At 37.8% G+C, this 24,435-nt stretch overlaps 1 protein-coding gene and 1 long non-coding RNA gene across 2 annotated transcripts in view; one reads left to right on the top strand and one right to left on the bottom strand.

Moving 5' to 3' along the window:
* slc25a26 (solute carrier family 25 member 26) overlaps positions 1-24,435 on the top strand; it is a 58,772-nt gene that overhangs the window by 31,189 nt on the left and 3,148 nt on the right. Inside the window, exons 6-9 of the mRNA XM_082156304.1 lie at positions 7,705-7,749; positions 15,574-15,643; positions 18,004-18,068; positions 21,774-21,847. Of these exons, the coding sequence (XP_082012430.1) occupies positions 7,705-7,749; positions 15,574-15,643; positions 18,004-18,068; positions 21,774-21,847 (254 nt within the window). The remainder of the gene's footprint in view (positions 1-7,704; positions 7,750-15,573; positions 15,644-18,003; positions 18,069-21,773; positions 21,848-24,435) is intronic.
* Positions 10,817-12,919, bottom strand: LOC309488219. The gene is made up of 2 exons (XR_014202061.1): positions 12,707-12,919; positions 10,817-11,236 (listed from the first exon to the last, which is right to left on the bottom strand). It is a non-coding gene; the product is annotated as an uncharacterized lncRNA (long non-coding RNA).

Here is a 24,435-nt window from a genome sequence, read left to right as displayed (position 1 = left end):
TTTAGACTGCAAAATGGAGTAGTATTAGTTTCATGGATATACTGTATTATGTTAACTTTGATAGTCAAAAAAAACTATCAGCCACCTCCTTGCAGCCCTCTGGGTGTCATTGGACCCTAGTTTGAAAACTTTTAGTAACCAATAGGAAAGGTCTGAATTTGAAAACCTTCTGTATCTCTAACTTCTTTAATTCTCTCTCTGTCTTGCTCAGACTTTCCGCGTTCCCCCAAGGACCGCTATCCATCTCGCCTCCGCTGTCAGCACCTAATTGGAGCGGCCGGGGGGCATCCGATGTCACATACACACAGATTATAAATTGATTCACTAAAAGATTTCCTCTGACATCATGCTCTGTGTGTGAGGCCCCGCTCCACGCTTTGGTGCCTCGCGTGAAAGGGCCTCCATGCCAGTCGGACGAGTTTCTGTGTTTGTTTGTGTGCACGCATGCACCTGTAGCTTACAGTGGTCACTGTCGGACTTGAATTTCCTATTTTGTTGTCGGGGCATTCACCTGTTCGAATGCGAACAAAGGAAACAAATGGTTCGGCCGTAGCCCGGTAGCTTGTTGATAGGGGTGCGGTCTATGTTTTCACTGTTCTTTTGTTCACTTGTTGCATCAGCCTGGCACACTTGCTGCGACGGCACAATGCAACTCCGGCCAGAAAATCCCCCCACAATGTAAATATTATGTGACGGTTCTGGGAAGCGTTTTCGGTCATGTCAATGGAATTACACTCTTGAATATTTGCCAGCTCACTGATTCCAAACAGTCCTTAACCACATAACCCCTCCCTCGCCTCTTCATTTCTTCTCCTTCTTCCCCCCTCCAGCCTTGAACAAGTCTTAATTTGTTTAGAATATTATTACCTAGAATTTTAACCTGCTTGTCCCTGGCGCTGATGGAAACCAGGGAGCTTCTGAAATCTGATTGGCCGGCCGCATCATTCTGCACCTTTTGATTGGCCGATCTGAGCATTCTAGCGCTCCAGGCTTTTCCAACCACTGTCTGTGAAAGTGTTCATGTAAAACATTCAGCCTGTCAGAATTCCACAGCAAGTGGATTCACATATCCAAACACAAAAGAGTATTGAACTTTTAGCACTGCTGATTCATGCTTTCTCCGTACTTATGTGCCAGAAATGCGCAAATACTGCCCAATGCTGCTTAGATTTGAATTCAAAACTTTGAATCTACCTCTCTTAACATTTAACTTTGAATTAACGTTGTGATGTGTGCGTTTATTCGTGGGAGCTGCATGTGTTTTCTGTATGAGGGAGCAGGCCTCTCTATTCTCAGCCAAGATTATGACCATAGGGAAGCGTGAAACATAACACAGCTTCTCGCTCGCTCGCTCTTCTCTGATAAAGTGTTTGGGGCATCCCACTGGCTTTGCTTTCAACGTATTGATTTTTCCATTATTTATGTGTTTATTTATTTTCTAAACTGGTTCCCAGAGGAGTTTTTATAGCACTGGGGTTTAAATCACATTTTCAAGCCTCACAAAAGTTCAGTGATCCTGATCCTGCTCCGTTAATATCAACCTTTGATAAAGGTTGTGTAGTGTCCCCATCCTCCAACTGAATTAGGGGTACAAACAAGTTTTTTAACATTATGCGGTTTTTACTTTATGTGGTCCAAGACCACATTTGCTATATAAATTGAATTCAAATATTGATTTAATTAAATGTAATTAAAATACTCAAAGTTTGAGGGTTGTAAGTAAAAAAAAAAAAATGTTTTTGAAAGAAGTCTCTAAGGGGGTCAAATTTGGTTGGGGCGCTATGGACATGTTTGGACTGAATTGTCCCTAGCAATGATTTTAATCATTTAAAATAAAGGTTACCCTTTATCCTAGTGTCCGTGTTACAGTGCAGTTATACATTTAAGTACTGAGTAATGACAAATAACTACATGTACTTACTATAGGGTTTGGTTTAGGGTTAGTTGCGTGTAATTATCCACAATTGATAGTTTTTACTACAGTAACATGTCTTGTTTTTCATTGTCCTTGGAAATTGGTACATGTTGTCCATCCATCCTGTGTGTGTGGTGTGTATGTATGTATGTATATATATATATCACTGATATTAATACAGCTACTGATGTCTCGATGAAAATGACTCATTAAGACCTATACTGCATAATAAGGACAGTTATAGTTACATTTATATTATTTTTATAATTACTTAAGTCACGCATTTGCTTTTTCAATGTGCATGTTGGTTTTTGGATGGCCTGAAGGTGCTAACATCCTCTCAAAACTCTGTTGGTACTCATGCACGGAATCTGGGTGTCATTTTTGACCCGGCTCTTAAATTTGAAAAAACAAATTAATTCAGTTGTAAAAGCTGAATTTTTTCAGCTCAGACTGATCGCTAAAATAAAATCTTCTATTCCTAATAGGGATCTGGAAACCATTATTCATGCATTTATTTCAACTTGACTGGACTACTGCAACTCATTGTATTTAGGGATTGCTCAATCTTGTTTATCTCGCCTTCAGCTGGTCCAAAATGCTTCTGCCAGACTCTTAACGGGGACTAGAAAGAGGGAAAGGATTGTGGAATAATCTACCACTTCTCTTTAGGTTTTTAAATGGTCGTTACTATTGCAACAGTATAGACTCTCAACGCGTTTTCTTTCTTTATACGATTGTGTGTGTATGTATATATATATATATATATATATATATATATATATATATTATATATATACATACATACATACATACATACATACATACATACATATATATATATATATATATATATATATATATATATATATATATATATATATATATATATATATACATATACATTTCAAATGTATTTTTTTTTCCTATTAGATATTTTATATATTTATTTTATAATATAATTTGTAATGGCGATATGTTTATATCTAATTGTGAGTGAGAGAGTGGTTTAGATCTGGAGATAATAGATCTTATGAGGGGCTCCGCACTTCTCTCAGGTTTTGAATGCATATTCACACACACACACACACACACACACACAAAGTATCGTGACGGTGGTGAGCAAACACGCCTGTACAAACACAAATGTGACACCCAAACGGATACACACACACACACACACACACACACACACACACACACACACACACACACACACACACACACGCACGCACACACACCTGTGAAGAGGCTCATAAATCACTCAAGACATAAACAGGTTTAGTGACATATTTGACATTGGCAGATGGCTTTGCATAATAAAACTCCTCTTTCTCTCAAGTCGTCACCCCTCCTTCTCTCCACCTCCCAATTTGTTCCTATTTGTTCCTCATCACACTTCAACAAGCTGTCAATTAAAAGCTTTGACTGATAAATATTCTTATGTTTAATGTTACTGCGTCAATGTTTGATGTGTGCACACTCACAGACAATCACAGGTTTCTGTTTGTACTTGCAGATGTTTTCAGTATGCATTGTCACGGTATGTATTAGGACTGTGTGTGTGTGTGTGTGTGTGTGTGTGTGTGTTTGGAAGGGCCTGTAAAATCGAGTGTTTTCCACAGCTCTCAGTAATAAATTCGGGTTAGTCTGTGGGTTCCTCCAGTCCGTCTGCTGTTTTCATACCCAGCGCTGCTGAATCACGGTGATGCTGATGACATATCCATCTGGCCCTCATCTACTTCCTGTCACTCTGCCTCACTCTCTTTTCTTCTTTCGCTGAGCGTCTCTGGAGTGATCAGTATGTCGTCCCTCTAGGGTTGAGAAATATCCGCTTTCCAATGTGCTTTAATAATTCTTCTTTTTATTTCAGTACTGTGCAGATGCCGTCTTCCCTCACACTGTAGACAGAACTGCAATATCAAAACCGTTCTTCTGTTTTTTCCACACAAAAAATCTTTCCATTGGACAGTATTTTTATTTTCACGGTTTCATTTTAAAATAACTATTTAAGCTTTTACAATGGCTATTTCCTTTTTCTCGTTTATTTTAACTGCATATATCTCACTCCCCTTCACTTTCAATTGAATATTTATGCTTTTTCTGTTATTAAGCTGTTAGACTACGTCATATTATGCTTCTGCTTAACAAATATATACATAAATGGATGAAATAAAATACAGTTTAGCATAATTTTACAGGAAAAATAATACAAGTGTGAATGAAGTGTCTAAACACTTTGCTTTAATATTTATTCACATTTTTTTATTATTATTATTAACATTATTAATCCATACATATTTATTTTTATCAAACAAGCTTCTGTTTTCTTGTGAAATAGTGTTTTTTAAAAGTGTACCTCTATCTTTCTTTTAATTTCCCATTAGTTTGATTTTAATTTAATGCCAATAGATTTATACATTTAGTGTGGATGAAATGTCCAAACACTGTTTTAATATTTATTTTCATTTTTATCAAACACACTCCTGTTGTTTGTGCCTCTGCTGTCTTTTTAAAGGCCCCTAGGTTTCATATTAATTTAATGCAGACATTTATTAGTGTGTTTTAATATTTATTAGTAATATCATTTTATTTTATTTATTACATTAATTTTATTCCGTTTTTCTTTAATGCTTCATAAAAGTTCATAAAAAGGTGACAGACAACACTATCAGATAGGCTTTCATGCAAATTATAGACATAGTCCAATATTTAGATTGAAATGAAGTAAAACACATTGCATTGCATTTTAATCAAGACAAATTCAAATTGAATGTGATTTAAATGAATCCAATCGAACTGAATCCGATTTCAGATTGATCCTTTCTCCTCTCATTAGTATTCATCCAGTACCGTCTGACCTATTAAAGCCATTTGTCAAATAGCATGCCGAGCGCCACCCTTCCAATCAAGCTTCATTTAAATGCATTTTGACATCTGTTTTCCCAGATATCACACTGGCGGCCAGGAGCCTGACAGTGAAGAACACAACAGAATACTAATATTCCCATGGGTAACCCCGTCACAAACACACAGCCAGCCCTATCTCTCAATGATAACGTACCTGACAGTTACACACCGTGATAGCGACACTGACAGCAGAGAAGAGTGTTTGATGTTGTTGTTTCTCCATTATCTCCAAATCGACAATCCCACACAACACAGTTATGGCTTGTTTTTTTGGTGCAGAAAACCTTAACTTACATTATAAATGCACTAAAGGGAAAAAGCGTGATGCTAATGTGCTTAAACTGATATCGGTACAGCTGGTCAGCAGTCAGACCACACAGCCGTCATCCACTGGATCGACTCTTCCTTGTGAAGAAGCTTTCTGGCCTTTGGTCAAAAACCTGCTTTCTATCCTTCTGTCTTTCCATATCCGTCATCCGCTCTCTTTTCTCATCCATTACGGCCTTTTCAATATAAATCTGACCATCTGCGTTGCTCAGGCGCCCCGTCTCTGCCAGAAGTGTTAAACTTATGCATAAATCAGCTGTGCCTCGTTTCTGTTTTAGCAGATTCCTCTGAGCGTTCCACTCCTCCTGAGCACCGAGACGCTGAATTTATCATGTTGGTAATAAAAGACAGGTGGCTGATTTAGTTTTTGTAGAAAAACGCACAAAGACACACACTCCCCAGCATCAGGTCACATTGCACCAATCTGTTCTTTGTTTTGAAATCAGAGATGCAACGTTCTGGCAGTGTGCATGATGCCCACGCAGCGTTTGCAATGCTGCTTCATTGTGTTCGTTATGTTAATTTTTGTCAAAACTTGGACGCTTTTCCAACTAAAACCAATGAGGGCTTTGTTTTCACCGTCAGCCTTTTTTATTGTATTAGATTACACTCTATTTGTCCAATGAGATGTTTCCAATAAAGAGTTTTGTATGGAGCACAGAGTTTCTTATACTGATCTCAGTTTAAGGCCCTAGTAAGACACTGATTAGCTGGTTCGGGTGTGTTTAATTGGGGTTGGAGCTAAACTCTGCAGGACAGTGTTTGGATACCCCTGCCCTAGAACATCATATAGACTTGAGGAACTGTCTAGTAATGCACTAGCAACCACTCAGAACACCTTAGTAACTGCCAAGAAACACGCTAGTACTACTCTAGCAACACCATAGTAACCACTCTGAACACTGTAGCAACAGACTAGCAATGCCCTGGACTCAGTTTAGCTACTGTCTGACAACACCCTAGCAACCAATCAGAACACTATAATATCTGCCTGCCCAAGACTCCTAACAAACACTTTAGCAACTGCCTAGAAACACACTAGCACCACCCAGAATTCCCTAGCAACACCTTATCAACCACTCAAAACACCTTATTGACTGCCTGGCAACATCCTAACAACCACTCTGAACACCTTACCAAATGTTTCGAGAAAACCCTTAACAAATACTTTAGCAACTGCCTAGAAACACACTAGTAACACAGTGAATTCCCTAGCAACACCTTATTGACCTCGAGCAACCACTCTAAACATCTTATTGATTTCTTGGCAACCCCTTAAACCATCACTTAAAAAAAAAAAAAAACGTAGCAACTGGCTAAAAAAACAGCAGCACCACTCAGAATTCCCTAGCATAACTGTATCAACCACTCAGACCACCGCAATGATTGCCTGGCAACACCCTAGAAACCACTCAGGACATTGTAATAACTGCCTAGCAATGCCCTAGGCTTAATTCAGAACACCTTAGCAAATGTCTCACTCACTCACACTCTCTCTCTCTCTCTCTCTCTCTCTCTCTCTCTCTCTCTCTCTCTCTCTCTCTCTCTCTCAGTCTTTATGCCAGTCACATAATTTTGGGATTTTGTCAACCCACGGTTCAGCAGTGCCATCGATTTCCTCTCTTTTTGCTCCGCTGTGCCTGATTGGGTGAAGAGGAAGATTTCTGCGACCTCTCTCTCTCTCTCTTTTGTTCTCTCTCTATCTTTTTCTCTCTCTGTGACCACAGACTCTTCATTTATTTATCATCTCTCTCTGTGTCTTTCACACACACACACACACACACACACACACACACACACACACACACACACACACACACACACACACACACACACACACACACACACACACACACACACACACACACACTCTCACTCTCTCTCTCTCTCTCTCTCTCTCTCTCTCTCTCATATATACTTCACACTTCCAGACGTACAGACATCAGTATTAAAACAGTTTGACACATGAGATAAATGGCCAATGCTTGTGGTTGAACATGTTGCCACAAGTAATCCATTTTCTTTTATAGAAGACATGTGCGCTTTATTTTTTTCTCCCCCCTCCCTTACAGTATGTATTGAACATCATAATGGCATTATTATGGTTGTTCTGAAGGCAGTTTTTCATTAATGTCAAAAAAAATAAAAATAATAATAATTCCCCCAAACTGTGTTCTATCTCACTGTATGACAGACTTTGTATCCAGACTTAAGAGTTTTATTAGTTCACCCCCCCCCCAAAACATTTTTTTTCCTCATGTCGTTCCAAGCTGTATGACTTTGTCTTCAAAGGAAAAATATTAACAAATGGTGGTGATACTTTTATGGAATCTTCATTCACTTTCATTGTGCAGTTAGTAAATTCTTCATCATTTATCCTTTTGTGTTCCACTGAAGAAAGAAGTCATGCAGATTGGAACGACATACTGTAAGGGAGAGTGAATTATTATTATTTTTTTTTAATATTTTTTTTTTAGGTGAACTATCCCTTTAACGCAGTTAATATTTTCTTTTCTGGCCTATATAATAAAAAACTCTTCTTTTGATTTCAGATTCCATTCTCGCTGGTGCAGTTTCCACTCTGGGAGTACCTAAAGGTATGAATCCACTTTTCACTTGCTCTAATTTCGCTCTAATTTGGTCTCATAATTTTGATCAAATGAAGGAATAATGGCCTGGTAATGGTCTGACACATTTACAACTCAAACTACAAACACTTTGCCACCATACCGGTTAATAACTCTCTTTTTTTAGGTGCTCTCAAAATGACGATGCATTTTATTGGTCGCCCTCACCGGTGGTTAAGCGGAATCGTAATTTCTCGCAAACCTTGAGTCTTAGCCAAATGTCCATTTCCTTTTTCATTGTCTGGTCCGGGCCACATAAGTCATTTTTTCTTCAGAAAAGGCCCCGTTTGTGAGGATGACATCATGTCTCCAGGGCGAGAGCAGAAAATTCCATTAGCGCTCTTGGCCTAGCGACCGGAGCGAAGCAGAGAAGGAGAGGCATCGAGGACAATAGCACGTGCAGCTGTGGGCGAGCTTTAACCGCGATTCTCCACCGTAATAAGGAGTGTCATTCATGGCCGCCTCTTTGTGGCACTTTCAAAGGCATTTTCTCACTCCTTCATTCGTCCATGTTTTCAGCCTCTCCGGCCATCTGTGTGGAGCTGCTGGAATGTGAGTCTTTGCTAAACTGTCTTTCAAAAGAGCATGGCTTTGAAAAGCAAGAAAGCGTAGATGAGACAATGGCATGGGATGCCAGTGTTGGTTTTAAACGACTGCTTTCGCTTCATTGATTATTTCCAAGAATACCACATTCTTTCAAGTGTGCATTCAGTATTGAATGGCCCTGGAAACTCATTTTTGTGTAAAAAAAAAAAAAAGGTGTAGGGTTTTTCAGCTAATGTTTTTTATTTTTTATTTAGGACGCAGATTTTTTTACATTTTTTTTACATTGGACATTGTGGGGCAACCAGGTACAGCACCAGTGGTTTCAGTGGTTTTATATTCTTGGCTATGGAGTAGGACTGTCCATTAAAAAACAAAAATCAGTGTAGGGATAGTTCATCTGAAACTCAGAAAATAAGTTAATCTGAAATTCTGTCATCATTTACATTTACACATTTACAAATCATATTTTATGTTCCACAGAAGAAAACAAGTCATACAGGTTTGGAATGACATGAGGGGGAGTAAATGATGACAGAATTTAATTTGTAAATTTTTTTATAAAGGCAGTAGCAAATAGTATGCATGCTACTGCTTATTAACGCTCACCCTCATGTCGTTCCAAGCCTGTAAGACCCGTTGATCTTCAGAAAACAAAGATCTTTATGATGAAATCTGAGAGATTTCCGTCCCTCCATTGACAGCCTATGCAACTACCACTTTCAAGCCCTAGAAAGGAAGTAAAGACAAAGTATTCCATGTGACTCCAGTGGTTTAACCTCAGTTTTATGAAGCGACGTGAGTGCTTTGTTTGTACAAAAAACATAATTTACCACTTTATTTACAAAATATTAATTTAGTCGTGAGCATCATGACGAATCCGTGCTGTGTTGACATGAGAGCGGATGTTACGGTAACCCGCGTTGGAGATTAATATTACTATATAAATAGTGTTCGTGCAAGAAAAAACTAACATAATTTACCAAAGCACTGAGGTTAAAAAGATTGAAAAGATTTGATGTACTATGTTTGTGTACTATTGCGAATATTTTTGTTTTTGAGCACATTGAGTGCAACAAAGTGCAGTGGGCCGCAGAGAACTTAAAAAATCCCTCAATCTTCAATCCTGGCAAACATTTCATGTTGGGAAATCAAACCCCAAGTATCACCAAACCATTTCTCAAGTCATTCGCACCAAAAACAATTTAAGCCCCGGCATCCAAGTGGCAGGCCGCAGTAAACCATCTGTTCTCTCCAGCGTATCCCACAATTCCCAAAGTTTATCTACCAACAATCCCCTAAACTCAGCACTGCTCTGTAACAAAACCACTGAGCAGCTGTGTCATTACATCAGCCGGCCATTTATTTCCCACCGTGCCCACTCAACTCGACATTTATGTGTCAGTGGATCAAACTTTTTCCCATGATTAAGTGCAAGTGTGTCATGAGCAAGTCTTAGTTTGCTTTGAGTAATTGAAGCTGAAGTGTACATTTGGAGCAATGCCTGGCCAAGGTGGTGTGTTTCCGGAAAAGACTATAGTAAATAAATCTTGCGTTTAGTGTTTAAGTATGATTAGAAAAAGGTCTATTTGTGCACATAAATGTTTTTAAATTGATCTCAGGCATGTCCTCGGTTAAACGAAAGAGTTAGTTGAGTCAGACTTTATTATACTTATTATCAGATGAAATGTTCAAGCAATGGCAGACTCAGATGTGGGTTTAACATTGTGAGTTGGAATAATCAAGCAAATCAGGCTCTTTCTTTATCCCTGAATAACCTCTTTTCCCATTTAAGGCCCAAAATATTTCACAACTACCTGCAACTCGCTCCTCATCCACTGCCTACTGCTCTGAGCATGTTTAACCTCTAGAAATCCTCTCACTACACCTTTACTCACATCTCTTCAGTGGCTTCCAGTTGCTGCCAGAATCATATTAAACACACTGTTCCTGTCACACAAGGCTGCCAGTGCCTGGCTCGCTGCTTCTCACAGTGCTTTATTAAACCATACAACCTACCCTGACCATGTCAGTTTATCAAGCTCCCCATCTTTCCACATGAAAGGAGTCCACCTGCTCACCTCTACAAATGTCTCCATCCACGACCTTTCAGTGGTGAAACAAACTCCAAGTCATTCATTTAAAGACACATGCCAATTTTTGCTTCTTTTTTATTTGAATGTGACTAAACATGGTGTTGTTCACAACAAGTATAGTTTTTACATTTTGTTTTTCTTAAAATATTTTGGTCACACTTTAGATTAGGATCCAATTCTCACTATTAACTAACTATTAACTACGACTTTTGCCTCAATAAACTCCTAATTACTGCTTATTAATAGTAGGTAAGGTAGTTAAGTTTAGGTATTGGGTAGGATTGAGGGATGTAGAATATGGTCATGCAAAATAAGGCATTAATATGTGCTTTATAAGTACTAATACACAGCCAATGTCCTAGTAATATGCATGCTAATAAGAAACTAGTTAATATTAGTATATATATTTTTTATTGAAATATCTTAATCTTATGATAAAATGACAGACTTCTCTCAGGTGATGTATGCCAAAATTATGTCTGTTTAAACTTCCTTCGTTTTTGAGTGCAACGGCTACATGTCGAAATCCAATCAACAACCGATATATGGGACCAAGTCCCTCTCTTTTTTTATTTTATTACACTCAGATGTACGTCACAATATAGAAGAAAATCTGCCACTACTTCTGTTTTTTTATTTTTTATTTTACTCTTTCTCGTCAACCAAAATCATAATTTTAATTTATTAAAATTATAGGTAAAACAGACTAATATGGATCAACAAATATTTACTAAGCTTAAAGGACATTTGCTTCAATATAGACTCTCAACAAGCTGTTTCTCTTCCATGACAGTAGCTGACATAAAAGAGAAAACTGACTATAGAAGTCAAGTCAAGTTTATTTGTATAGCGCTTTTCACAATACAGATTGTATCAAAGCAGCTTCACAGTATTAAATTAAAATAATACAACAAAGTTTGTTTCAATAGGAATTTATTGATTGATAAAATTAAATTAAATATCCCCAAAATATCCCCAACTGAGCAAGCCAAAGGCAACAGTGGCAAGGAACCGAAAAACTCCATCAAGTGACCTAATGGTGTCCTAAAACTCCATCAGGTGACCTAATGGAGAAAAAAAAACCTTGGGAGAACCCAGGCTCAGTCAGGGGCCAGTTCTCCTCTGGCATTTATGAGCTAGAGGCCGGATTGTAGTTTGAACTGTAGGATTATATGAATGCCTGGCTGAAGAGATGCGACTTTAATCTAGTTTTAAACTGGGAGAGCGAGTCTGAGCAACGAACAGTATCAGGAAGACTATTCCAGAGTTTTGGAGCCAAATGTGAAAATGCTCTCCCTCCTTTGGTGGTTCTGGATATCCTAGGTATGACCAAAAGCCTTGAATTTAGTGATCTTAAAGAGCGCGATGGATTATAGGGCGATAGAAGATCCGTTAAATAGACTGGAGCTAAGCCGTTTAGGGCTTTATAAGTCAGTAGCAATACCTTGTAATTAATACGGAACTTTATAGGTAACCAATGCAGTGATGATAAAATCGGTGTTATATGATCATATTTTCTTGATCTCGTAAGAACTCTAGCGGCGGCATTTTGGACTAACTGTAGCTTGTTTATTGAGGATGCAGGACAACCAGCTAATAAAGCATTACAGTAATCCAGTCTCGAGGTCATGAATGCATGGACTAACTTTTCTGCATCAGAAACTGATAGCATATTACGTAGCTTAGCAATGTTTCTAAGGTGGAAAAAGGCTGTTTTTGTAACATGAAATATGATTTTCAAAAGACAGGTTGCAATCAAATATAACACCCAGGTCTTTTACTGTAGAGGATAAAGTAACAGGACATCCTATGATGTTAAAGTTGTATTGTGCGAGGTTTTGTGGGCGTTTTTTTGAACCGATAAGTATTACCTCTGTCTTGTCTGGATTTAATAAAAGAAAATTACGCGTCATCCAATCTTTTATATCTTTAACACACTCTGTCAATTTGGAAAATTTAGCGTTTTCATCCGGCCGTGATGAAATATATATTTGAGTGTCATCAGCATAACAATGGAAACTAATTCCATGTTTCCTTATAATATTTCCAAGTGGCATCATATATATTGAAAATAACAGAGGGCCTAACACAGATCCCTGCGGCACTCCATAGTTTACTGGAGTTATGATCGATTTTTCTCCATTTAAATAGACAAAATGGTAGCGGTCAGATAGGTATGATTTGAACCAGCTTAGTGCTTGTCCTTGAACACCAGTATAATTTTGTAGTCGATCTAAGAGTAATGTATGATCTATAGTATCGAACGCAGCACTAAGATCAAGTAAAACTAGTAGAAGAGGACAGTAGACATGCTAAGAAGTCTTAAGAAGACATGCTAGTAATATCCACTATACTGCACACATGTAGCAACACAGAGAATGCAGCACATACTGTACTTGCATTGCATTATAAAGGCATTCTGACATATTTTGGAAGGCAACAACATGTTTTTTTAATGTAATTTTAATGATAAAATATAATTGCAGTTGAATGTAACACCTGTCTTTAGCCCCTTTCACACAGCGCTTTGAACCCGGGAAATTGCCGGCAAATTGCCAGAGCGCCTTCTGTGTGAACGCAAACTCGACCCGGGATTTATGCCGGGATCGATGCCGGGTCGGGAACTAGTAACATTGCCGTGTTAAGTTCCGGAACGCGCGCTGTGTGAACAAAAGCCGTAATAATGCCGTGTCGTAGTGATGACGCTGAAGCGCGGGATCGTTCGCCAGCTGTGAAACATTTTTACGGGTTGTGTGTGAACGCACTCTCTGATTCCGGAAAATCACTGGCAGTGTGAATGAACCAAAATCAAACGAACCCGGGTCAAATCCCGGGTCACTTTATCCGTGTATTTTCCGGAATCTCTGTGTGAAAGGGGCTTTTGTGTCAAATGTAGTTCGTGTCAGGTACATCCTAGCTTGTAGATCAGTGGTCAGTCATTTTGTTTTGAGGGGAACTTGCTTCCAGTTTGTTTTCAGTGAGTTTGACGAGGAGGAGGAATGGATGTTTTCCAGCACAAGCTCTTTGAACTTGAAAACAAAGATTCTTCCTTAATCTGACAGCTAATGAAACACACATGATGTACTGACGAAGAGAACATTTATGTGTGTGTGTTCTTGTGCACAGAGTTGAAGAGGATCATTCATAATTACTTCATGCTGTGCTTCAATTGTTTTCCTTTCTTAGCCATCAGATGCTCCTGGTCTGAGGTCGTAGGAAAACTCCAGCAATTATTTGCAGCCTGGGTGCATAATAACTCCCACCAAACACAACATAAAACCAACAAACACGTGAACTCACTGAAACTCCCTGCTCCTTTCTTCAACAGTCCTCACACACATTTCTCTTTAACTTACCACATTCCTTCCCTCCTACTTCACCTCTTTAAATACTATGAGTTCAAACTACAATTAGCCATCCTAAAATTAGTACAAATTGTGCAATTGACTGAGATCCTGTCAAACCTGTCTTACCCGTCTCAAAAACACAGTAGCGCTGTTCCAAAACCGAGTGTGCCGGCTGCCTAGACAGCTTTATAAATACTCTTCTAAACGGACGCAACATTATGTTGGTTTCTAAGATGCCTTATTATTGCCAAACATGAAGGCAGCATTACATGTATGCTTTCCAGAGAAGACAATTCCAGAATGCATTGCGACTACTAGAGAATGCAAAATACAGTATTAGGTTTGTTGTCTTCAAAAAAACAAAACAATTTAATATTTTTTATTCAGCATTAGATGTGTTAAATTGATCATAAGTCACAGTAAATACATTTATAATGTTGAAAATTCTTTCCATTTCAAATATATGCTGCTGTTTTGAAGTTTCTCTTTATCAAAGTATCAAATTTTCCACACAAAAAAAAAGGATCTGAAGGATCATATGACACTGAAGACTGGAGTAATGGCTGCTGAAAATTTAGCTTTGGCATCACAGGAATAAAACAAAACACATAAATTATACTAATAAAATTATAATATAATATAATATAAAACCGTTATTTTAAATTCTAATATTTCCCCAATATTATTGTTTTTACTGTATTTTTGATCAAACAAATGCAGCTTTGGTCAGAATTTGAGACTTCTTTTAAAAACATAAAAATATGTTTGTTTACCCCAAACTTTTAAACGGTAGCATTGAAAGAAACGTTGATTATGCACATGCTTATATTTTGTTTAACCCCTTAAAGTCATAAACTCAGTACCGGGTTCGGAATTGGGTTATTACGATAATCCTTTAAAATGTAAAAGTCCCATTAACAGTCATATGTGATAACTTTACAAAGCTTAGACCCTCTACTTTTCACACAAAAACATTGTTTAGAGTTTATTAGTTTTTTTTTTTTAGTTTTTTTTAGGGGGGGGTTACACTTTATTTTAAGGTGGCATTGTTAGTGTAATTATACATTTAAGTACAGAGTAATAATAATTAACTACATGTACTTACTATAGGGTTAGGGTTGGGAAAAGGGGTTGGTTTAGGGTTAGTTGCATGTAATTAAGCATAATTTATAGTTATTACTACAGTAACTACGTGTAACGTGTAACAAGGACACATTCAAATAAAGTGTTACCTTTTTTGTTAGCTTAGCAACATGCTAACATCAAAGTTGATAGCACCGTGATTGCAAGTAAGTAGCACTCAAATAAAGTTATCTTTGAGAATCGCTTCAATGATTTTCCTTATATTTTATGTCAGTTTGGATGCTTCTTTAGTAGATAGAACAGGGCACAAATAAGCTGTTTTGGAACAGATCTAATATCTTAGCCAGCACTAGTATTTCCCCTTTTCCTCATAATCTTCCATCTGTGACACTCATCAAAGCTCAATACCGTTTTCCTCTCGTTTGTTGGGAAACTCTGAACCAGCATGAAAGAAGTGTTTTCCAGGGATTGATAGAGTTAGCATGTGTGTACACAAAAGTGCTGAGCTGTAGAAGTCAGGGAAGATTTCTTTCTTTCAAATTTTGTCAACATTCCTTGTGGGGAAAATGAAACTCTTGGCATCATACTGGAGATGTGGACATTAAGATAGCTGTCCTGTTGAGTTTCCATACATACAAACCCAAGGGATTTAAAAAAAATGTTTTTTTATAAATGTTACTGGTAAATGTAATAATCCCTAATTCTCTCTCTCTCTTTCTCTGTAGGCCGTGTGGTGGAGGAGGCAGGGGGGACGACTGGACTCTTGGCAGGCAGCGGTGTGCGGAGCTCTCGCAGGTGTGTGGGATTAGCCTCGGCACAGAGGTCTGGGAAAGAGAGCGAAGGAGAACGAGATATAGGGAGTTGGGATGGGGTCCAATGCCAGGAATATCCAAAATTTACCCAGCTGCATTCCTGTTTAATTCCACACAGGTCAAGATGGTCATATCAGGTTGTTCATCAGCTGGTGTGCACCAAAAGAGAGGGAATGAAAGAGCTAATTATAGGTGGAGAGTCAGTAGAGGAAGTGTGCAGCATTGACCTTTTATTGCCCCTGCATCATGCTCTGTAACTTTCGTAGCTATTGTCAGCAGTCATAGAGTTTACGAACTAGCGTCAGAGTTTACTCTAAAGGAGCTCAAGTCTGGCCCAGAAGCCCTTGCAGCTGTCTAATTCCCCAGTCACCATCTCTGTCCAGAGTGATAACTCATCAGGTACTGGGACACAATGGAGGGACAAGGATGCTTCAGCCAAAGGGGAAAGAACATGGCTGCCAGCCACGCCACCTGGGGTGTGATGTTGGATTCGGATTGTGTGTGCACATGTGCTGCTTTGGCACAGATGTATCTCTTTAGGTGGACTGCGGTTGTTAGCGTTGTTGTGAAATCACCCAAACAAATGTGAATTGTGATGCATTGTATGTTTGCGTTTGCTTGCCATCACTGCCACAGCTGCAAGCCTCAAGAGAACAAATGAGAAATGCGTTCTTTTCCCAATCTCTCTCCATCTCCAATATTGTGTCCTTTTACTTTTTAAGGAGTGTTGTTCTTGGTTTAGTACAAGATTGGGAATACAGTACAATGTCACATCTTTGACTTGCTGTTGATTACCACTGAAGTTAAGCCAAGCAAAAACAGCATACAGTAATTCAGTTACAATGGAAGGCATTGCTTTTTTGAAAGTATAGCCATGAAGCGTAAACATTATGTGGGGTGGCATGAATCTAATGACGTAGAAACGCGTGCTAACCTTGTTTGTCCAGAGTTATATCCTATTATCGATGCTCCTTCCATTACCATGATCATGTAAAGCTGGTAAATCTGGTAACTACTTCTTTATATGCACAAGAAAACATTTACATTTATGCATGTAGCAGATGCTTTTGAATAGAGTTTAAGGGGAAAATGGGCTAGTATAGTCATGAAAGAAAGAAATGGCGAGAGAAGTAATTGTTCTTTTATTCATTTCTTTTAAATTTATTATAAAATATATATATATATATATATATTTTTTAATAGAGGATTCAGTCAAGTACCCAAAAAATTGCAAAAGAAAATGGCAAGATACTTAGCTGTTTGGGTAGGATTGAGAAGATCATTCAGCCAGCAAGGAACAAAAGAATAGATCTTAGTCAGGGTAGCTCCATATTTTTATAGAATTTTTGACAGGAATAAAAATGAGGCTGTGAGGGAGAGAATACAGTGCTTTCAATGGATTATACTGTTGTTTGACGACATACCGACTGTTCAGCTGATGAAACGTCTTTCAAAAAAACAAAATCACTAGACAAGAACACCATAAAACAGTTTTAAAATTTGTGAGTTGTGAATATTACATGATCTAGGACCTTTATACTGTGTGTGCCATTGTAAAGACTGTATGTCTATCCCTCACACCTTTTATTTTCATCCGTGCTAAATTCAATATGGCGTCTAACCTGACTAAGGTTTAAATCAGGGTGAAACTGTTGTTTACATAAAGAAAAAAAATCAGTTAGGAATTACGTTGGTAACACGTCACCATAATTTAGCCAAGACATTTTGCCCGACTGCTACTTAAGGTAACAACTTTCCCACTCAAATTTAGAATTTTTTGTATGGAAGAATTAATTTCCATTGTATACATTATAATTACAATGGAACCATTAATGTACTTGCATGTTATTTTTTGCTTGTTTTTACAATCTAAGGTTTGAGTCAAAGTTATATTCAGTGGTAATCGACAGCCTGTTCCTGGAACATTTCTCTAAAAACACATCACTTGTGTTTGGGACATTTTTAATTGTTGGTTAGTGAAGTGAAGGCTTTATGGGAGAACTAATGGTTTATTTCAGCGTTGAGAAGAACGTTTAAAGCTTGATGCTGTTGTTTGTCCGATCCCCTATTAGAAAAGAGAGAGGGAACTTCTTTCTGTTCTCATTTACGCCAAAACAAGTTTATGAATGTGCATGAGTGTTTACGGGTGCTTGACAGTGCCAGGCTAGTTTGAAAAATGTATCCGCGTTCGCTATTTTTCTCCAGAACGTTTCCATCGGGTGATCAGTGCTGATCTCATGGCACATATTTACATTTATTCTCGGTGGTAATTATAACATGATTAACACTGTAATTAGTCCTTGTTTGTGTTTGTGTGCTGATAAACAAAACGTCTCTTTTCAGGTGGAGTAGCAGCCTTCATCACGACTCCGCTAGATGTGGCGAAGACTTGGATAATGTTGGCTAAGGTGAGACTTTGAAACTGTTGTTTAAATCTGTCTCCTGATGCCTCCCAGATGGAGCGCAAGGTGAGCAAACAAACGGCCCTAATGTAGACAAAAGCAACAGAAGAGAGAGAGAGTGAAGAAAAAGCCTTAGTAGACACAGCTTGATCCAATAGCAGGGTTATCCAGGGACGCTTCTGACGCACAAATGCACTCCCTCTTACTGTCCGCTGTCCAGTCGAGACTGCATGTTAGATGTCACAAGACGTTTGTATATTCAAGTGTAATTTCCAGTTGTCTATGGACTGGAACGGAACTGCACTTCAGAGCTGCAAGGCTGCAGACTTGTTATCTGGTGCAGATGTTCTGTTCCAAAATCTAGGCAGCATTATAAGTTTGATGCAACTTCAGCTTCTATATATAATATCTAATATTAAGTCTATATAAAAAAGTGTAAAGTCGGCACACCACAACTCCAAAAATATAGAAATGTATTAACAGACTCTCACACAGTTGAGGTTTTGAGCACACAGGCTCTTCATCAGACAAAGAATATTTTTTGTTGCTGAAAAAATTCTCCCGAAGGGACCCAAGCCATACCTATAGAAATTTGTAAGTGGGCTCTTTTGATTGGACCAATTAGAAAACGGCCAGAACACAATACAGATTTTCTGATGCATATGCTATCAATTTGATACGATTCAGATTTCTATTTGATTTGATTCTTATTCACTTTTGTGTATGTATTATACCTACTTCCATATTATATAGTATTGAAAAACTACACAAAAAGAGTAGTATGTCTAAATTCATAGTATGTGCATCCGATGAACATCCCATGCTATCCGGTAGAGGAATTGTGAATGGCAGTGAAGTGATGCAACTGATGCCGTAGGTCACATGACGGTGACAAGACAACATGTCAGATTTGGTGCATCCAAATTTCATTCAAAATACACACATTCATAATATATGGAACATACTTTTTGGTAACACTTTATTTTAAGGTTGACCTAGTTACACGTTACTACATGTACTTACTATAGTAATAACAGTACATTTGCATAATTACAAATAATGAACCCTAAACCCTAACTGTAACTCTATAGTAAGTACATGTAGTTAATTAATATTATTCAGTACTTAGAGTATGTACAATGTAACTACGTCACCTTAAAATAAAGTGTAACCTACTTTTTAACTCAAAGTTTAAAACTAATGTAGTACCTACTAGACTAGTATGCGATTTCTAATGTAGTTTTAGACTATTGTGCCCTTAGAAACCTGCCAACGAATAGCTGTAAACAATGTAGAAATCAGTTGAGAACCGCTAACTGCTGCTTATTTTGTTCCTAATCTGTCACCTATGAGGTTCCATAGTAAGTCAGCTGTCTATGTAGATCACCAGGTTTTAGAACAGAGCTATAGTGATGGACCCAACAGTAGAGCCATGTTTAGCATTTGACTCATTAATGCGGGAACGTATCATTAAACCAAGATTTAAAAAAATGGAAAGATGCGATGAATTGTGAAGATACATATAGACACGCACATAGTCTTTGCAATGAAGGGAACCTCACTCGGATAACCAATTCATTGTTTAGAGTTATCATAACATCACAACTCTGATCACAATAGTAATAACATAGTACAGTAGTAACAGTAGTAGCATAGTTTTCTGCAACTTGTCCCATCCTCTGTGAGTAAACAGCCACCTTAAAGGGATAGTTCACTTTGAAATTAATTTTTGGTATGTTTTAGCTTACCTCAAGGGCATCCAAGATGTACTGTAAGTGTTTTTTTTTTCCGCAGTAGTTTCAATTTTGATATTTTTAGGTCAAACCGTTCTTGTCTGTCAGTCATATAATGCAGGTCTATGGTCACTGTCTCAAAACACAAGCACAGAGTCCAAATTAAAACAATTCCTCGTCGTCCAAATTAAACAATTCCCCATCGTAAGTACACATTGATGGCCTAAGACACGAAACGAGCGGTTTGTGTGAGAAAACTAACAGTATTTATATCGTTTTTACCACTTATACGCAGCCATGTCGAAGTGATCTGATCTGACGTGTACGCAGACTGGTGCATAGATATATACACTAGATGTCGCCTTAAAGACATTCGTTCCAATGAACTGCCGTAGACAAGGCGACATCTAGTGTGTATATATCTATGCACCAGTCTGCGTACACGTCAGATCAGATCACTTGGACATGGCTGCGTATAAGTGGTAAAAACGATATAAATACTGTTTGTTTTCTCACACAAACCGCTCGTTTCGTGTCTTAGGCCATCAATGTGTACTTACGATGGGGAATTGTTTAATTTGGACGACGGGGAATTGTTTTAATTTGGACTCTGTGCATGCTCTTTGAGATAATGACCATAGACCTGCATTATATGACTGACAGACAAGAACGGTTTGACCTAAAAATATCAAAATTGAAACTACTGCGGAAAAAAAGACACCTACATCTTGGATGCCCTTGAGGTAAGCTAAAACATACCAAAAATTAATTTCAAAGTGAACTATCCCTTTAAAAACACAGGTGTTTTAAGAGAAAGACACATGATGAATCAAAGTTCATCATGTGTCTTACCGAAGCATTTTTGCAGTCTTTTACTGTTAAAACTTTGATCATTTTTAGTTTACTCACCCTCATGTTGTTCCAAACCTGTATGACTGACTATCTTCTGTGGACCATAAAGAAGATATTTTGAAGAATATTGGAATCCAAACAACATTTGACCCTATTGACTTCATATAAAAAAAAAAAAAAAAAAAAAAACATTTCTCTAAATATCTTCTTTTGTGTTCCACAGAGGAAAGAAAATAAATTTTCATTTTGGGGTGAACTGTCCCTTTACAAATACAACCGTGTGGACTAAGCCAGTATGCAGTCATAAGAGGTATAAAATCTTAAGGGTACGGTAACACAAACGTTTAATTCTAATGGTCAGAGAGAGGATGGGAATGGTCAAGAAAAACTACATTTATACTTGACAAACATTATAAATGGAGTTAATTTTGCATTTGAATAAACTGTTGGCTCCTTGAAGAAGTAGAAAAGTGAGTGAAGGGTCTTTTTTGCACCTGACTCACGCCATTGGCTGACAGAGTGATGTGTCATGCATGCTTCAGGTCACTTCAGGTCGCCTTGTGTTTGCCCAAATCTCTCTCTCTCTCTCTCTCTCTCTCTCTCTCTCTCTCTCTCTCTCTCTTGGTCCATTTGACCAATCAAAGAAATTGAGACCTCATGTTCAGGCAGGTCTGCTGTACTGTGTGTGTTTTGGCCTACAGACACTCCAGGCGGTTTTCCAAGCCCTGTGGGGAACTGCAGTGTTACGGGGCTGCTCAATGTACAGTCAACTCAACAACTTAAACTCTGAAATATGAAAAACTAACCCAGTCTAAATATAGAGCCATCGAAATTAGCCTCAGAAAGTGTTGTGCCAGTGTAAAACACACAGTTGTTACGTTAACTCTCCTTCACGGTTCACTGATATAGATGGCTGTTTTGAAGATGGTGCTGTGGGTTTGCAGAAGAGGGACTATAAATATAGAATGAGCAGAAAGGAGAGCTGTTGAACAGGTGGAGACGGTAGAGTATACGAGGAACAGAGCAGAATCGAAAGGAAGACAAAACACAGTGTGTGTTTACATGTTTGACAGGAAGCTTAAAGACGGATCATCCATCATTACTGTGTTTTGTCTCTTTTCGTCAGGCTGGGACGAGCACAGCCAGTGGAAATATCCCAGTGGTTTTGTACGAGGTGTGGAGGAGCCGAGGAATAGCTGGGTGAGTGTCCTGATACTGCATTCCTCAGTTAACATGTTTTTTCGCCCATACATTATAAGCCCCTTTTAAGAAACACACAACCACACTTCCTTTCCAAAATTTGGGGTCAGTAAGATTTTTTTATTTTTTTATTTTTTTCAAGAAGTTAATACTTTTATTCAGCAAGGACCCATTAAATTGACAGTGAAGGTATTTGTAATATTACAAAAACTTTAAATACATTTAGCTATTTTTGAAACTTGTATTCATCAAAGAATCAAGTTTTTTTTTTAGCACTGCTTCCACAAATATATTAATCAGCACAACTGATTTCAGCATTGATATTATTAAGAAATGTTTCTTGAGCAGCAAATCAGCATATTATAATGATTCCTGAATTATCATGTGACTCTGAATTATCATGTGACACTGAATACTGGAGTAATGATTCTGAAAATTCAGTATTGCCATTACAGGAATAAATCATATTTTAAAATATATTTAAATAATTTTTTTTTTTTTTTTTGATTGTTATAATATTTCACTATATTACTGTTGTACTGTTTTTTTTTTTTATCAAATAAATTCAGCCTTAGTGAACATAAGAGACTTCTTTCAAAATTCTTACTGACCCTTAAAATCTTTATTGTTAAATTTGCATTGCTTCGTGGGACTGTTGTTCATTCATAAGTTGTTGGTTTTTTTTGTTGTTTTTTCTGGTTTGTGCTTCAAATATTTTATTTCCAACAACTCTTCATTGAATATTTTTTTCTTTTCTTAATGAAATTGGATGACAAAAACTAAAATGTCTGTGGAAAAAGTGGACAATCATTATTGTTCCTTGCACAGATGCCCATTAAGTGATCATGTGAATCTCTCTCTTCATAATAATATTCTTTCCTCTCTCCAACTAAAACTTTTCTGAAATTTCTTCAGTTGATGATTAACTTTTTTTAGGCAGTACACACAATAGACTCTACGACTTCAAGGAATTCCTAAAATCCCTTCCCAGATTACAATATTTAAAACTCTTAAGAGAAGCCGGGGCAAAAAAAAGCCCAGAGAAGGCAAAGGGGCTCGGCTATGCTTGCATAAAGGGCAACAACTCTGGCAGTTTCACTACTGCATGCCTTGTACAAATTGCCTGGCTTTAAAGCTGTAATTACTGTAATGGCTCCAATTGCAGACTAGTGAAGCCAGAAAGTGCTTCCATGTGTGTCAGACTCAGAGCTCTGCGGAGAGCTTCTAACCACACCAACCAAAACATCGGCAATCAATGCAACCATGCGCTTGTGAGCTAGCCGTCCTCCAAGCTTTGAAGTGTTGCTACCCCAACCCAGACTACAGCCGCGTACGGGTAGACCATGGTGATGCAGCAGCCCACTGAGAGAGTATGAGCTCATCGCAACATTGCTAGCATTAATGAACCTTCAGTTGCAGTGAAATCAATTGGAGCTTTGGTTAGATATAGTGTAAGTTGCCTCCTTTAGAGTGTTACAGTGATGTAAGACCTGTCTCTGATCAGAAATCTACTTTAGTAAGCTTCTGGTAAGCATGCAGTGTTTATAGAGCCATTAATAGGGGTGTTATTAGACCCGTACACCGCTGACTGACTGGAGATCAGGGCTGGGCGAGGTGATTCTGTCACAATGAGCTCATCTTAATTTCCTGTTGTAGCAGAATGGGATGGTTTGTGGTTTGATTGCAAGATAATGGAAAATAAAATGCTTGGCATTAATGCTTTTATTATTATTGGTGTTGCAATCAGGCTTTTTTTACATGCTGGACGATAAAACAGAATATCTATGGTACATATAGCCATATGTACAGATACTTATTCGATTTTATTACATTTCTGCTATTCACTTTAGTGTGTATTTTATTTATAATATGAATTTAGAGTCATTTGACTCTCATAAGAGTCATTTGTTAGTGAATTAGACTGGTCGTGTTGTATGTTTGTGGTTCACTTAAAAGAACCAGTCAATTTATTTGTGAATAATGTTGCGTTCACACCATGCCGTAATTACTGTACTAAATGACATCGTGGACATTCTACAATCTGCGTAATTTGAGTTTGAATGTATTCTTTATTTTTTTAAATATAAATTAGTTTTTTGGGGAATATATCACAATCTACCTTGTAACCAATCACAGAAATGATATGATCATCATCGAGTGGATCTCTGAGCTGGAGTGAGTGAGTGGAGGCGGGGCTAATTAGCATATTCAATGAACCGCGGATACTAAATGAGGCACATTCAAGCTATTTTAAGGCACGAAAAACTTTTTTTCAAGGAAATATTTTTTAAATATGTGATTTTGGTGATTTTAAGACATTAAGAATAGTCAGTTATATGAATAATAACACTGAATATCGCACAATAACTGCTACACTACATTTTACTGCCGAAGCCGATGCCATTTTGAATGATTCTCTATGACATTGCAGTGGTCAGGTGGTATAAGGTAGAACTCTCAGAAAAATGTCTTAAAGTGTGAACAAAATCTTGTAATTACAGTAATTCGGACATGGAGTGGATGCACCTTTCTACTAAATTGTTGCTTTGTATGTTTTTATGCTATTTATCAGAACATCTGTATTTTTA

The sequence above is a fragment of the Leuciscus leuciscus genome (assembly GCF_965113295.1).
Source record: "Leuciscus leuciscus genome assembly, chromosome: 23".
NCBI lineage: Eukaryota > Metazoa > Chordata > Actinopteri > Cypriniformes > Leuciscidae > Leuciscus > Leuciscus leuciscus.
Note: the sequence above shows the minus strand (reverse complement) of the source record. Positions and strands in the feature narration are given on the sequence as shown.